Raw genomic sequence first — 17,871 nt, forward strand, 5'->3', positions numbered from 1 at the left:
AAATGTATCATCCTCAATGCTAGAAATTTAGAAAGCATAATTTCAGTCATTTATGTATCTGAGATGGGCTGGAGGGAGCTGAAATATCTTATGACAGAGTATGAATAGAAAGTAATAATCTTTGAGAAAGATGTTTGTATTAAACAGATTTTTAGTGGTTTGCTTTTCATCTAGCCTCGCCAACATGCCAGAGCTTGTTTCGAGCTAAGAGATAACCACGAAATGAACACTGACTTCCTGTCAGCCTGATCTGCACTTCAAAATGAACTTCAAATTTTACATTTTTTGTTTAATACACTCTAAAACATCTAAAACGTTTAGCTCCTGTAATATGAATCAACATTTTCCAGTTCTTTAATCCCTTGAAGCACATAAAGAAAACATATGCTATGTATATAACTGGCACACATGTAACCATATAAACCAACTGATTCAACTTCATATGAAATTATATATCTGGTTTATTGATGACACATGGCTCTGTGGCACAGTGGATGGTGTGTTGGACTTCAGAGGAAGTTGTGCAAAGTTCCCACGTTACTAGCAAACACTAAAAGCAGGGTCTTTATCAGCATCTATCAAGCATGGAGTCTGGCACCTTGCAGCAAGAAGGTCCCGGGTTCCAGTCCACCATCTGGCCAGTTCCTTTCTGTGTGGAGTTCTCATGTTCTTCCCCTGTGTGTGTGGGTTCTCTCCAGGAACTCCGGCTTCCTCCCACAATCCAAAGACATGCAGTTTGTGTGCTGGCTTAACTGGTCGTTCTAAAATGCCCACAGGTGTGACTGGTTGTCTGCTCCGCCCCCTGTGACCCTGAATTGGATAAGCATCTGGCAGTTAATCATTGCACATCTGATAAAATGAAGCTGTTGGCTTGCATGAATTTCCATACCTCGAGCACTACCGCTAACAGAGACCTGCTGCTGCTGTATACAGTTTTACATCCCCATCTCTTTCAGCCTGATGACCGATGACCAGCTTGGACTGTAAATAGTGACCTCCATCTATATGTCATATCTTCAGCTTGTCTTGCATCCATATCAGTTTCCCCACCAGATTTCTGTGACACTCGTTTTCAGCCAGTTACAGCCCCTTATACAAATAATGCTGTGAAGCCATGACCATGTTCCACACACTTTCTGCTTCCCAGACAAACATTTCATTATGTTTTAAGTATTTTTCATGTTTTCTGACCACTGCTTTTGCCTGCTGCTTGTAAGGCTCATAAATTACATGGGTTTTGTATTCTGTACTGTTTCTTGGCCTTTGCCTGCTCCTTTGCTGCCTGGTTTGTTTTGTGGACATTTATTTTGCGGTCTGTCAGATCTTCAACCTTTGAGTCTGCTTCTTGTTCGAGCTGGGTATACTTTTCTTCTGTACTTTCATCTGTCGTCCCCTACACACATTTAACGCACATCTTGTATCTTTACCCATTATCTCCTGACCTCGTTCACCTGCCTTCACCAAATGCAGCCGTCTCCATGTTCTTACACAAACCCATCCTGAGCCCACTTTGACCTTTTTCCACTAATGATGCCCACTGTCGTTCCTGCCGCTCGTCTCTGTGGTTCTCCGTCAGTCTCTTGACTCGTTTTGCATCCATCCAGATCAAGCAACTTGTATTCAGCCTTTTTTTAAAGTAGCATGAATACATTTTTCAAGATCAGATCACAAACTTTTTTGTGTACCGGTCAGTTTTTTTACACTTAGCTTGTTAGGTCTGATCATCATCCATTCGTCTGTGTGATGTCAAACACACATTTTTGTGTACTGGCTTGTGAATAAGTCATGGTCTAAAAGGTTTCCTTCCCTTCATCTCTACAAAGAAGCTCCTCACGCTCATTCTTCTTGTCTCCCTCATTTCTTCTCCTACACTTTGTTGGCTCTCATCTGTCTTTTTTGTCTCCTGTGCTCGTTTTTGTCCCTTATTGATATTCAGAGAATGAAAGGAAATGAAAGTGAGGACATACAGCGAGATCTTGACCTTGTTTGAGCTTTGAAGGGAATTAGCTGTATGTATTTTATAGCTATAGTGGAATCAAGTTTTCAAAAACTAAAATCATTTGAAAATAGAGATTTAACTTATGTCAGGTGTAAACTTTGATTTTGGGACTTGTATAACAGACACATGAAATTGTACAGTATTTGATCATCGATTGATTCCCATAAAGCCCAGTGTTAATGGATTATGGGATCGTTGCAGAGCCCTTGTCTTCTTCCATCGGCTCAGATCGCTGACAGGTGGTTCCCTCAGGTGCAGTGCTAATTGTGTAGCTCTGACTCACTGCTATCAATTACACACTTGGCTTGTTGGCCAGCTCGCACACCCTGTAGGCTTTTGTATTTTTACACCTGTGCCCAGGAAGCCGTTTTTGGCATGTTCCCCTCACGCTTCTGCGGTTTATGTGGCGATAAAGTGCCGGACATTTCACGAGATGTGTGGATGTTTGTTTGGATTCCAGACTCTGAGGAATTTCAGCAAAACAGAGTAATACTATTTTCCGCAGCCTCTCCTTTTGGGCCACCGCACGTTTATTTTCGGATGCCTGCCTGTTTTGGTGCATCGTATCTATGAACTCAGGCCTACTTTGAAAATTAGATTTTTCAAAATTAGTTTTTCAAAGTAGGCCTTTGAAAAGGACCTTAATTAAAATACTTTAAAAAGCATTTATACTTTCATCCTTTTGCAAGGACATGCTCATTATACATCTGTTAGCAAACTTCACTTTCTTCCAAAAGAACACATGCAGTATGAACCTTGTCTAATCTGTCAGTCTTTAGTTAAAGCCAGTTTATCTGTGGTTATACTGCATGACATGATATTTTAAAGTAAGATATTAAATGTACAACATAATCACTTGTCCTTTGTAAGGAGTGGATAATATTGTTATGTTGTTCTTCTACAGATGTAAATTAAATCAAGGATATTGCATAAGTATGTACAAAAGAAATTGTTTCCAAATGTTTCCAAACTAACTTTGGGCATGTTTGCCAAAATCGTTTGAATATGGTATATTTTTAGATTCCTTTTCCAGTATGAAGTGCAGAATTATATACTGCTGTATATTTTTAAACTATTGTGTATATGAGTGTATATTGTTAAACATCTTAGGAAATAAATCATTCATCATGCCTGTTGTGCATAGATGGATGGATGCAAAGTCTTGACCTCGATTCAGGAAACAAACCTTCCTGCAAAAGTAAAAAAAAAACAAAGGTTCATATTCTCACCATTTAAGATTGGAGCATAAAGTGAGCAGAGGCTTTTAGCTATTTCATACATATAGAAAGGGAACACGGAGCGGTTGATATGAAATGTAACCCTCGAGATGGGCTGGATTTAGTGTCACATCTCATAAAAAATCCAGAGGAGCTCCATTTCATTTGGTTTGCGGCCACTGCATTATTCACAAAGCTACCACGAACAGAAACAGAGGCAGCACTTCTCTAAATCGTGTATTCAACATTATTCATATCATTATTACCATTGCATTATTCAAAACCCTAAATGATACATGTATCCACGAGAACATATTTAATCTGCTATTATCTGGGATCTTTTCTCGGTTTCATTTTGTGGGATCCTAACTTGTTCTCTGCCTGAGGGAAGGGTAAAATAAAATGTAAAGCTCGAGTATAAAGAATAACCTTGAGTGGCTGTAAGCTCCAAATGCAGCGATTCATTTTATTTGAGTTCTTAATACCTCCGCAGACATTTAAATGCAGTGGGAAGTTTTATTTATACAAGGACACAAAGTTTCTGTGTGTATCCTAAACAAGTCGAGTTCTTTATTGTTTGCTTTCATTGTTCAAAAAAAGAAACCACTATAAACTGAATTTATATTTCTTAAAATTAAGCCTTTTCTGCAGCTTTATGTCTGAATGATCAAGTCACGAGCACGCTGTGTGCATGTTGTCACAGGACTGGAACTGTGGGCTTTCAAAATATGGTGTTGTTCAGCTCACTCAAACTCATGATTGTTTCCAAGAATCACAAGAACAGAATTTAAATGAGAAAACAAGCTCATGATGTCCACACTAGTAACACAGAAGTAAACACAAACTATTACAAAAGCATCAACGATGCTGCTTCATTGAAGGAAAGGGGTTGTTGTGAAAAGCTGCAGTTCCTTTTGTGTCCACTTGAGGGTGTCTCAGAAAGTGAGTCAACTGAAACCCTCAACACTCATTTATAGTTTAGTACAAAGTACAGTTTCATCCTCTTTGGATAGTTTCCCTCTTTATAACAACTGTAAAGACGGTGATTTTATTATGCTCCCAGCTGAGTACTGTTCAGTCTTAAAATTACAGCTGTGGTGAGCATTTCAATGAAATAATCTGACAAATAATATGACCTGCTGTGAGTCACAGCACATATTTATCTTTAAATATCCACAGAGAGCACAAACGATGCCGTTTATGTTTCATTAATTTACAGCGGTGCACACCTCTCCGCACACTAAATCAGTATTTTACTCATAACACCAGAGGATGTTTAAGAGTCTTATAAAAGGAGATTAAAAAATAATGAGAGCTTTAGAAGCAAGTAGAAATATTTCAAATTTACTGTGTATGAGTCAGACTCCAAAAAGGCTCCATTTCCTCTAATGCAACTTGACTACATCTATCTCTGTGCCTGATGAAGATCATGTTCTCATCTTTCAAATGTCCTCACCCACTTCAATACGTTTATGTTTGGTCATTAAACCCTGACATGACATCACCACGACATCATCATGGATATTTTCTCAAGCTATACAAAGCTCCTCGAGACCCAGAGACATTATACAGCAAAGAATCTGAGTAAGGGAGGGAGTGTTTCAAAAATGAATAGCACAGAGAAGGTAAAGAAATGTAAAACCTGCTGTTTTATTGGCTGCAGTGAGCCTGAAACTCAAAGAGAGAAAAATTCTTTGTATATGACAAAAGGGAAGTTAATACAGTCTTTTAAATTAGAAGCTTTTTATTCATACCGAGCCAGTTCACACCAACAGTTAACGACAGTCAAGCTGCTTGTTGTAAGGTAAAGAGTTGCAAACACGAGTGGGAAAACTACAACCATCACACAGTCTCCTGAAGAATGCAAACAAGGGACAGAACAAAACCAGAAATACAGGAAAGATGAGGAAAAAGTTAAAGGCATGCAGAGTACACATTTTTTATTGTGCAGACTCAGTACAATCGACGGTACTCCATTAATAATTTAACATCCATTGCTGGTGTGCTTATGGGAGCAAACCATCGACATCAGCCTCACTGAATAGTTTGCAGTTGAGGTCTTTGGGTTGTGTTTTCTTTTATCTTCTTGCTGGCAAACAGTGATACTATGAATGCTGTCAGTGGCTGGTTATTGAACATCGCAGCCGTAGCACAGGGGGGAGCGTCCACAGAGATGCTCTGCTCACTGTCTATAAGGAAGTTCTTGAGTTGCAAAATGTTCGATAATGTTCATCAATGCTCATCAAGAGAAGGTTTCCAGTGCTGCAAAAATTCTGCTGGTCATTGGTCTTATCTGTCCTGTGGGAATTCATGAAATATTGCTTAACACATTTTATAAAACAGAAAGTTTTTGTTTGGTTGTTTTTTGGGTTTTTTAAATTAGCTGATGTGTGGAGACTGAAGGGTTATTGGAACCTGCTTATAGTAGAGAGGTTCAGAAAAATAAACTATGAATTATTCATTCATTAACATGAAATACAAATTACGAAAAAGAAAGTTTTCCCAGAATGACATGTGCATTATCTCATGGATGGAGGTTATTAAGAAAGCTTCATTTCTTTCTCATTTGTTCAATTTTTTTCAGCTGCAGGCTTGGCCTCCTCATTCCTCTGAGCCACACTGAGAATGGAACTGCCAACCTTGACACCATTGCTGTCTAAATTTCATTCTGGCTCTATTGAAGCTCCGGGTCAAACCTTGACTTCACCTCACAAAAACCCGGCCACAGGCGCTAATAGTAGCTGCACATTTATTCTTTCTGAGAGAGCACCTCAGGCGCTCATTTAACCACGAGTCTGACCCAGAACGCCGCAGCACTTATAGACCAGACGTCTATAATAGACCAGCTGCCTCTCTTGAACACACACACAAATGGCCACATACTGTATCATTTCCTTTGTATCTTTTCTCTGAAACACACACGCAGGCACATTCGGACACAAAAGTATACTCACAATGCCCACAGGGTCGGGACAGACTTTATAATTCCACTCCTTGTCTCGTCACCTCTGCTCCAGTGTTGATAAATAGGAACTGCCCTGCGCCACCTGACACCTGAATAATATATACGCCACACAGGCAGACCCGCAGGAACACACAGGCAAAGGCATTTACAGGCGAGCACACGCACTTGCGGGGGCGACAGAGGACTGAGCACAGCTACTGGCACAAATGAAAACACAAGCTTTGGCTCTTTCATTCTGTTTTCTTGGCCATAATCATAATTATTACTGCTACAGCTGGCTGTGCAAGTCCAAAACATCAAAGCTGCATGAACCCTTTGAAAGTTTTACTTTCACTTTAGCTCTGCTCTCTAAAACGATAAAGCTGGATATTGTTTTTATAGTGAGGAATTCTACAGCTCATGATCCCTATAGAGGACAGGAAGCTGGTTGATTTTGGACAAAGTGGTGGAATTTAATAACATTTGTTGTTTTTGTACAGTTGGTTACTGCATATAATCATCATTATGTGCAGTCATAGACATACTAATCTTAAAATACTAATCTTACAGGGATTAATCAGCTGTAGTTGATAGCATTGAGTCAGGGATTAATCATTTATCTTATTTCTAATCACACATAAGAATAATGTCTAAATAAACAGATTTGATAAATGCATCCTTTAGGTAACACAATATTCCAGTGATAACTTCAGGCCATAGTGGATTAGCCAAAGCACCAATGATGACGTCCCCTCTGCGGTAAATAGGGCCTCAAACCTGTCCCTAATTGATGAGGTGATGCAAAGAAAGGACAGGGGCCACAGTCTTCTCTGCAACTGGGAATTGTCACCATTAATTCTACAAAGTGGTTTTATCTGAGGTTGTTTGATGAAAATGGGTGAATGCTGCTGGATTATTTACTGATGCTTATCAAGAGAGGGTCAGGTTTTATGGAACAAAGAATAATGAAAGCCTTAAAAGCTGTGACACTGCACCGAGTGTTTTTGGTTCATTTCACCATCTATAATTATAACACACCTCTTTCTGTATCCTTGTCCTTAAGTCTGTCTGCATTCTTGTGTGTGTGTGTGTGTGTGTGTGTGTGTGTGTGTGTGTGTGTGTGTGTGTGTGTGTGTGTGTGTGTGTGTGTGTGTGTGTGTGCACTACTGTTTGCAGTAATCTGAGTGTTTCAGAGGGTGGCCTATTTACAGCTCGTATGTTTCTCTATTCAGTCTCCGTTCCACCAATAATATCTCACAGTCTCTCTGCAGCAGGAATACTTTATTTTTTTCCTTCATCACTAAATGTACTCATATTGATATCAGAACAGGCCATCACCTTAGGGTGGCAAACATTTTGAAATTCTTTACTGCTTCTTCTTTACAGACTTTTGTATCACTCTATGAAAACACTGCTGCAATTTCTTGTCCGTAGTTGGTTTTTGGAAAGTATTTTTTCTCTTCATGTTACGCTGTGGACATCGAAGCTGCAGCTGTCACTGCTGTTAAAAGTGTTTTTAAAAGTTGTTCTCATCTCAGCGCGTCTGATTCTGCAATTCTGACAGATGCTGCTGGTGTTGCAGAGATACTCACAAGGTCTCCCACGGATGCAGTGTGCGCTGAAAGATAATGGTTCTCCTGTGACGAGCAAATAAATTCATAATTCAAAAAAGGGAAATGCTTTGTTTCACTTTTTTGTTTCCTTTTAACTTGTTGTTTGGTTAGATTTAGAAGCCCAAACTATTTGGTTACAGTCAGGAACTGACTGTGATTTGTCTTAAAGTACTCACACAACAGCTTTTCCTGTGCATTGAAAGTGTTGCCAAGAGGTCCTAAGTGTTCATATGTGACAAGATGGGAATGACAGACCATAGCCTCTGGTGTGTCACAGCGCTAATGCAAAAGGACACACTGAGCGTGTCGGTGAGAGGCATAGCATTATTTGACCCTGGGAATCACAACAGACTGGTTTTTCTCACTGGTTTGGATGCTATGGAAAAAACAGCCATGTAACACTACAAACTAGTGTGTGAGCACAATCTCCAAATAGCACAGATAGGTGTGTTTAGATTTACAAAAGTTGTGCTGTTTTCTAAACACAGGTGCAAACAGTTCATTTTAATATAACATGTCTGATTTGCCAAGAGCCCCGCAATTTATAGGAGGGTCATAGACTAAAAGATGAATATCATCTTTTAGTTTTCTCTAAGTCACAGTCGTATGCGTGTATGTTAAATGTAGGTCCAAGGTGGCAGTCTGGCAGACAGAGTTATTATAATGGAAACAGGCTTCAGTAATTGACAGGCTCCGATGCACGACTCTAAACCCTGCAACAGTATTTTAAGATTGTATTCTTTAGCATTCCTGTATTAAGAGGAATTTAATTCCTTTGAGGGATAAAACAAAGCGGAAATTATTGACTGACAAAAGTTTACTTCTATACTCTGCAGCTACTGGTGATAACAGTACCACCACAGATTTCATGGAGTCACGCGTGTGTGTGTGTGTGTGTGTGTGTGTGTGTGTGTGTGTGTGTGTGTGTGTGTGTGTGTGTGTGTGTGTGTGTGTGTGTGTGTGTGGTCAAGGTGCATGCAGTTGAATCTGTGTAAGTTCACCACTAAAAACATTTGCGTTAGCTGAGGTCACTGTGAAAACTCTGTGCGCTGTCCATGGTGCTGAAATGAAACGTTGAGTGACTGTTAAAAAACAAAGAAAAAAACTTTATTAAGAAAAAAAAAAGCAGGTTTGTTAACCTTAAAGCGCTGATTGGAATAGAAGCAAACAGCACAATTAAGAATTCCTGAACCTGATGTCCATCAGGTTCTGATCGTTTTCAGGGCAGGATCCAAAGTCAGTGTCAGGAGTTGCCACCAAATCAATGCACTGTTTTTATTGTTAAATTTAAACTCAATGAGCAGTAAACTGTGTGTTGCAAACATTAGTACAATTAGACGAGTGAAACGAGTTTGCACACTTGATTTAAATAGTCTCCGCCCTATTTTTTGTACCTTGAGAAAAAAGCCTATGATTCATGGTCCACAATCATAGGCTAGTAATGTTAAGATATAAAACATACACTGCTGCATCTCCTTATTTGACTGCAATGACACCCTCGTTTTCCTGGTTATTTTTCTGTATTGTTTCACTTTCACTTTTTTAACCAATGCTATCGCCCCCTGCTGGTCATTAAAAAGAATGTTGTTTTAGGCAGTTTTGCATTGGCTGCCATTTTCAGAGTTACCTCCTTGTAAAAGTCTAATCTCTGAATATTTGAACCAAACCTGTGTCCAAAAAACTTTAGTGTTTGAGTCATTTCAGCTGGGATTAGTATTTCCATAGCTAGCTCTGCTGTTTGTAGTTCAGCAGCTGCTTCACTCACAAAACAGTCGTCCAGTATTACTAAAAAAGTGTCTTTTCTTTAGAAAAGATTTTGTTGGAGAGACATCACTAATCCTGGAAATTATTGATCTTCTTTTGATAGTCTTTTGATACTCCTGTGTGCTTTTCAGCTGTTTCTTGTCTAATTTTAAGTAAGTTATAAATGAGCAATTAACCCTTAAATTTGACTGAAGACTGTAAAGTTGTTTATTATCATTTCTAGACCTTCTTCTGTTCATATTTCTACATGAAAATATTTTTTTTCTATATTTTTTTCTTTGTGTTGGGTCTCTGCATCCTCCATTGTGACATTTCTTTAATTTCACTCCCTCAGCCCTTTCTCCTTCTCTCTGTTGTCTCCTCTCTCATGACTTCTGTTCAGTGTCTTCCTCTCTGTTCGTTTCCTATCGTCTTCTTTCCTCTCTTCCCTACCGTCTTCCTCACCTCTCCTTTGTCTTTAATCTCGTTCTCCTTTATACCCTTTGATTTTCAGGTTGACAATTGAAAAAGCAACATCCCTCTCCTCTTGTGCGCTGTCTGTCTTTCTTCTGTGTGTATATTCACTCTACTTCAATTTTCTACCTCAGTTTTTGCTTTTCGTATTATTGGAAACCATGAACATTGTGTTAGACTTCTACTTCTCATTCTCTTCAGCAAATCGGGAACAGAAATCATTACACCCAGAAAAGCTGCGATCCATATCAATGATGTGTTTCTGAGAACCAACAAGTGTTGATTAGACAGCAAAGATCTGCAATGTCATCGCTGTGCTTATTTCAGTGTTGAGCTTTCCAAAAGCAGGAAACATATAGAGCTGACACACCTGACCAGGGGGTATCGTTAAGAGTATATGGAACAACCAGTGTGTTCATGAGGAACAGAGCAAAGGAGAGCATGGGGAGGAAGGACAGACTATGGGAGAGAGAAGACGAAATTTAATGACATACATCAGTGATATATGAGTGAAAAGAGGTGAGAGGAGATGAAACGCTCAGTGCATCATAGGATCCTCCAGCAGCCTGAGCCTACAGCAGCATTGCTGACCTACTTTAGGGTCACCTGATCCAGTGCTAACTATAAGCTTTATCAGGAAATGGTCATGTTAAATCTCCTTTGAAAACTAAAGAGGGCGTGTGTGTGTCCTGAATCCAAACTCAGAGCTGGAGAGGGAGGGGGCTCAGATAGCTGAAATCTCTGCCTCACATCCTACTTTCAGAAACTCCAGAAACACAAGTAAGCCTGCAATCTCAGAGTGAAGTGCTCAATTGGGATAATATGGTACTATGAGGTCTTTAAGATATAATGGGGCCTTATTATTCAAGACTTTGTGTGCAAGGAGAAGGATTTTAAATTAAATTCTGGATTTAACAAAGAGCCACCAAAGAGAAGCTGATATAGGGGGAATGTGATCGCTTTCTTTTTTTTGGAACAACAAGATAATAATAAATTACAACAGTCCACCACATATAGCAGAGTAGCATCAGCACTTAAAATGTCACAAAATTAATAAACAGTGTGCTCATATATTGTTAGTTCAGGGTGTTGTTGTACTAAGAATGGACTGCTACTGCCTGACGGCCTTTAGTAATCCACAGTAGCAGTTTAGTGCTTAATTTATAGGTTTGTGTCTACAGATGAGATGTTTTTTGTTTTTTTATCATAGATAAATGATTATCTGTGGTCTAGCTCTTTCCTTTGAAACATCAATCTGTCCATCTATCTTCTGACTCTGGCTCTGAGTCACAAGGACTTCAGTCTAAGCAGAGATGCCCAGACTTCCCACTCAGCTCGTCACACTCAGATACTGAGATACGTCTAAACCAAAAGACATCCAGTCTGTCCCGAGTCTGCCCCAAAATTTCTTTCAGGTTTAACATGCCTGAAACAACTCACCAATAAAGTATCCAGGAGGCAAAATGTCCAGATATCTGAACCACCTCAGCTGTATTTTTTGATGTGAAAGACTCACACCTCTGAATGATGTCTACTCGCTGATGCCGAGTGTAGACGCCTTTCTGAGGAAGCAAAAGTTTCTCGTGTGGCCCAGATCATCTGGATTTCTGGATTCTTCAGAGTAGAACTGCAATAAAGAACCAGCTCTACCTTAACTCTCAGCTCTCTCCACCATTACAGCCAAATACAGCATTCATTGGAGATGCTGAACCAATCGCCGGCTTTAAAATGCATTTCAAAAAGGTTATCCAGCCTTGTATCATCTAAATAAGATTCATCTCTAGAATTAAACTCATAGAATCAAACCTGGAAAAGGTCATTCATGCATTCATTTTCTCAAGGCATGACTACTGAGGTTCATTTTTACCTCAAATTAGTTCATAAGGCAGCAGCTCAGCTCCTTATTTGATTTCGTGTCACATCAACTCTGATCATTGGCTCCGTGGATGTTTTTAGAGTTCATTTTAAAGTTCTGCTTCTCACCTCTCGTGGCTTTGTGGCTGTTATTTTACTTTGTGTGCATTCCTCTCTTTGCTTTTCTGTTAAACTACTTTGTACACTCTGTTTTTGAAGGTCCTACATTAATTAAGTTTATTATAATAAATAATCAGTTTGGCATCGATTACATTGGAAAAAAAGATATTAACAAAGTTTTGACAGGAAAATGTTCCAATCTCTTTTCTTTTTGGTTTTTACCCTGAGGGTTTTTAAAACGCTCTGGACTGTGCAGGCTTTTCTTTCAGGAGAGCTGCACTAAAGATAATAAAAGTTCATGACTTTATGCTTACCAAAGTTCAGGCTCAACTTCCACTGGAGCGCAAATGTAACATGAGGGTGGTGAGGCTGCCAGTGTGAGGAAGGTTGAGTCGTTTTCCACTCATTTACAGTGAACATATTTTTGTAATATACAATAAGTTTTATTGGGAAACTTCTGCATGTGGAAGAAAAACCTTGAATATTTTGTGGTAATGAACGGATTTGCATCAGAGCTCAGTTCATAGTTTCAGCCTGGTTATCCGTCGTAGTGAAAAGTGAAAGGAATGTTTTGATGCCTTTGGTGTTTAAACTGACCTCAGCGGTGTTTACTGTGCTGTCTTTTCTGTGTATATTCAAATTAGCGTGATAATCCTGAGTTTCTTGCTTCATCTTTCGAGCTATTAACTGACACCAGGCCCTTGACTTTTGAAGGTAACTCACAACGGGTAAACATTTCAAAGGAAAAGTCTAAAATTGCTACAAGAAATATTGTGATCTTTTCTCTCTTTACACCAAAGGCAGGGCAAAACCAATCAAATTGTCTTTCTGTCTTTCAGGATGATCCCAGCTAACCACAAGTACTTCCAGCTGAGTGATCTGGCATCATCGCGGGATTACGAGCTGTGCGTTTTGGCTGTGTACGATGATGGCATCACCACGCTGACAGGCACTAAGCTGGTGGGCTGTGTGTCCTTCACAACGGAGTCAGAATACGGACGCTGCCACTCTATACGAGACCAGGTTAGTGTGCTGAGGTGTAGCAGGTGTCTGATCCGCTGTTACTCCAGTTGATAACTGATCAGACTTCTGCTGAATCATATATAGTTGATGAGCTGTCTGCTTCAGAGCACTGTCTCACTAGTCAGTGATAAATGACGAACATGCATGTTGTAAATGATTGAGAAATTCAGTGAGGACCACTGTAGTTTGTTGTTTTTATCTGGAGCTCATTTCAAGTTTGCCTGCAACATGTGATCCAAAACTTGTCATCTCAAGGAATTCTGTATTGGAGAACATTAGTATTTGTTTTATGGATCTGTTTTTGGAAGGCAGCAGATTGCCAATACAGAGAAATGAAGACACCAATAACAACAGAACATGGAACTGGATACATCAGACCATGTGAAAGGAGCAACAGGGGTCAGGATGGGTTACAGTGTAGCTTGTAGATGTGTCACAATCATGGGCAACTAAAGGAACATGTTGTAGATGATATCAGATCTTTTTCTTCATAAAGGATCGCTGTTTCCAGCTGATAAATTAGGAATTTGACGATGTAAAAAGACAACAAAAGACCTGTGACATGGTTCAAAATCAGCAGCAAGCTTACTTTTAATTAAAAAAAATAAAAATAAAAATGGCCACCGATGTTTCCGAGGAAGATGTCATTTTTTCGTCACCCTCTAGAATTAGTGAAAATAAGAGTCGAGGATTTTTCCTTCTGTTAGTCCTACATGTGATCGTTGTAAACTTGGAGAAGGCTCTCTTACTCATTTATTTTGGACATGTCCCAAACTCTACAATTACTGGCTCGCAGTGTGTGAATGGATATCTTTAAATGTTTAAATGTTTCTCCGATATGTACAATTGCATATTAGAGCCGGACCCAATAACTGCATTGTTTGGATCTTCCTCTTCCCTCCTGCGCCTCAGTCTTGCTGCACAAACTACAGTTTTATTCGTAATGGTCGTTGCTAAGAAAATGATTATGACCCTCTGGAAATCTGACACTGTGCCTCAGATCAAAATGTGGTTAGCAGAACTGACTGCTTTGTCGCAGAGAGGATTAGAGATACATTAGAGGACCAACTTAGTGAGTTCTTTGATGTGTGGCAACCTGTTTTAGATCATTTATCAAAGCATAAAGTTCTCTCTGATTGGTCGCAAAAAACTTAGTCTGCCACCCAAGCGTTCTACTTGTGTTTATTGTTGGTGTTGAAGTAATATTTTTGTTGTTGCAGTGTAATCTTTTGCCTTGTTTGTGTGTTCTTGCCCTTGTTGTTGCTTTGTCTGTTCTTTTTTCCCCGTTATATATCAGAAAATCTTAATAAACATATTTCTTTAAAAAGAAAACAAGAGTAATCAGTTCAGTTTCTTCCCATTCTGTCCTTTTTAGTTGGCTTTAAAAGGACGGGGACTATTGATAGTTCTCAGAAAAATCCAACATACGCCTTTGAAAAATGTTTTTGTTATGTCCTTGGTTTGGTTTGAATGTTAGGTAATAAATCTTAATACCGAATAAATGAATAGATGATGAGATCATTGCAGAGGACAGAAAAATACAATAAAAGACATACAGATCTCTTTAATTACTGAACTGTATTTGATTTTTGTTTAATTTATTACATTTAATTGAGTTATTTTTTTATTTTGCTGTTTTCTTTTTCTAATAAATTTTTTGTTTTTTCATATCGTCCTTCACCTTATTTTTCTTCATGTTAATGTTAACAGAGTTTTGCTTTGATTGCAGTACATCAGAAAAGAACCGATAAATGTGTCATTTTAACTGGAGGAAGTTGCTTAGCTTGTTGCTTCTCCTGCTTTTTGACACCTCAGCTTTTTGTTCTTTATTTCTTTTTGCTTCTTTTGTGATTTCACCTTTAATGTGGTTCATCTCAGTAAAACTACTCAGAAATCATGGATCACCCTCTTGCACTTAGATATTTTAAGAGTGCTCATGATTGTTGTACTCTTCCTCTAGTTCCTGGGTGGTACCATGATCATCATCATTGGGGGGATCATCGTGGCCTCTGTCCTCGTCTTCATCTTCATTCTCCTGATGAAGTACAAGCTGCACAGTAACCACTACAAGCAGAAAGCCGTCGCACGCCACGCCAACGTCTGTTCCCAGACCAACGGAGGAGGAGGTGGAGCCAACATCCTTGCTCTGCCTCCATCGTCCTCCTCTGCAGGGCAAGGTAAGATGCTGAGAAAAGCGAGGTGACGCCGCATTTAGTCATTCAATAATTTGACTCCATCTTTTTTCCAGGTGGAGGCATTAATAGAAACTCCCAACCGTCATCGTCGACAGATGGGATGGGAGGAGCTTCTCTTCGAGGGACGACTGTAGTGGACTTAAATCCCGCCCATGACGATGACATTTCCCAATAACACACAAGAAACAGTCCAACCCACAGCCCACCAATCTCTAAGCCCAAACCAATACTCCACCTCCCTCCCCCTCTTTTTTAATTTGTTGCTGGTGCCTGGAGCCAAGCTCCACTTTAAGCCGAGGAGCAGCTCCTGTCATTGGTGAGTATTTGAATTAGTCACATACAAAAGAGCATTAGACAAGTCAACCTGTGAAAGTTCATTTCTGCTCATTTAACATCTGACATTCAGTCTAAACATAGATTTGGTTTCTTACACACTGCTCATATTCAGATAATAAGTTAGCATGACTTGGTTCTGTTTAACTGAATCAGGCAAATAGAACCAAATCACTTGTTGTTACTCCAGCCAATAATAACTCCCATTTAGGCAGTTTCTGTACTTTGTGGGGAATTGTATTTGTGAGTTTAATAAGCAGTCTTACATCGCACTTACCTCAGATTGTTTTCCTTTTAACTGTAATTAAATTGTAACTTATTAGGCTTCGGTCTCCTCTGTTCTTCCTCTGTCCTCTGTCAGAGACTCAGCTCATTTCACCATCTGATGTCACAAACAGTCTGAACCAGTTAGACTGAAACTCATCTTTAGACTGTTGCTTAACCTTAATCATGCTAGTGTTATCTGAGGATCCTGAGAATCATCAGTGCTAACATTAACTTCACTGGCACTCGGCCTTTCAGCATCTATTTCAGCATGTTTTTTCCCTTCCAGCTCTTTTCCTTCTTGATTAGCCAATTTAAGGTCATAGGCGGGTGGAGCCAATCATAGCTTCCATATAGGGTAAGAGGTGAGGTGCACCCCAGACAGGTCAGAGTGCAGACAACCATTCACAGTCACACCCTACAGCCAGTCTAGACTAACCAATCACCCAACAACCCAATACTGAACAAACAGGAAGCGCAGCAGGAACACACAGACTCTGCCAGCTGGTGATTCAAACCCAGGACCTTCTTTCAGTGAGGTCACAGTGCTAACCACTGTACCTTTTTACATCTTTGGCTGTGTGGTCACCTGTGGTCACAACTGGTCCAGTTCACCTGCCTTTGTTAGCCGCTCTGCTGCAAAGTATTTCTCTGGTGCAAACTCTATATCTGACAGCAGGACAGCTGGTGGGACAGGTGCATGCACGCTTATAGCAAGGAGCTCAACGCATGGTTTTTGCTGTCCTGTAAGAAAAGAATTCAGTTAAATATGGTGCTGCCAGGGAGATTAGGGAAGAGAGAGTTTCATTTGAAGTTTGTTTGAAATTGAAATGTACGGCAGGCGGGCGCTGGGAGAGAAAGTGATGGAGAGGACAGGCTGTAAGTTGCTTTAATAAACCTTGCGGACAAGGTTCATTTAGCTTGCATGACTGAACACCGAGCTCTTCCTATAAAAAATGCACTTTAATGAGCAGTCACTCATATGGATGAAATACGCACAAGAGCGCCGGCTCAGTGGGGTGCTGCAGTCGGATGATGGTGCTGCAGACCTGCACAAAGTTTCAGCACTTCAACTGATTTCATATGATATCAGTGTTGTCACTTTTTTTATATTTTCTTGAGTGTTATAACAATAACACTGTGAACTGATAACATGCACCTACTGCTATCAGTCTACTTATTAGAGCGTGAGCATCTCACTGATGCATTGCTACACTGGCTCATTCATAAGGCTTAATAAAGTAAAAAGACGTGACCGGGTGATGCACATCACTAGATTAGTCCATTTAAAATGTCTTTTATTTCTTTTTAAATTCTTTTTTGTGATTCTTTTCTGTCTTTGGGAGAAACATTTGCAAAATCTTGTCAGAGCCATAGCTGAACTGTTTTTAGTTTTGAATGTGCAAAAAACTGAAGATGAGCAGAAATTTTGCTCAGACACATACAAGCTAAAGTCCAGGGTTGATGAATTCATCAAAATGACATTAAATAATTTGAGTTTTTAATACGCAAAATTTTTACGTACTTTAAGCCCCGAGTAAATAATTGGGGATTATTTTTCTCCAGAATGAGCTAATCTCTTCAATTCAGAGTTAATTAGTAATGACTCCTTAGGAAGGAGAATGTGATCTCATACTACAGGAGAGGAGGTAGCTGAGGTAGCGGAGGAGAGCGCAGCTGCTGGTGCCTGAAGTATTTTTACGTTTTTATGTCATTATTTTTAATGACCTTCTGCGTGTTCTTAGATGAGCGACAGGTTGTGACATGACTCATGCAATCACTTCAGCTTCACTTCTCAGAACATCTGTGTGACCCATACAATCACAGTGTACCTTATTTTACCTGTACAGGTACAGCCACTTGTAACTAAGTCAATAATTTCCAAGGTTGACTGTCGACAGTGGGCGGGTATTTGTACCCTGAAACTCATAGAGGCCAGCTGTGTACCTCTGGTGGCAATTATGTACGTTAATGCAACAGTAACCTTTAGCACTTCTGATCTGACCACCTAGAGCTTCACCTACAGCCGGCTCAGCAAGCAGTTCACTAAACATTCATGCCTCTGGACTGTGGGAGGGAACTGAAGCAGTCA

General features: G+C 39.7%; 1 protein-coding gene across 1 annotated transcript in view; it reads left to right on the forward strand.

Moving 5' to 3' along the window:
* The window catches only part of LOC308400768 (leucine-rich repeat and fibronectin type III domain-containing protein 1-like protein), a 437,364-nt gene that overhangs the window by 405,396 nt on the left and 14,097 nt on the right, over window positions 1–17,871 (forward strand). The window contains exons 13-15 of the mRNA XM_080888721.1: window positions 12,804–12,987; window positions 14,948–15,164; window positions 15,236–15,498. Of these exons, the coding sequence (XP_080744847.1) occupies window positions 12,804–12,987; window positions 14,948–15,164; window positions 15,236–15,357 (523 nt within the window). The 3' untranslated portion in view covers window positions 15,358–15,498. The remainder of the gene's footprint in view (window positions 1–12,803; window positions 12,988–14,947; window positions 15,165–15,235; window positions 15,499–17,871) is intronic.

The sequence above is a fragment of the Rhamphochromis sp. 'chilingali' genome, assembly GCF_963969265.1.
Source record: "Rhamphochromis sp. 'chilingali' genome assembly, chromosome: 8".
Lineage (NCBI taxonomy): Eukaryota > Metazoa > Chordata > Actinopteri > Cichliformes > Cichlidae > Rhamphochromis > Rhamphochromis sp. 'chilingali'.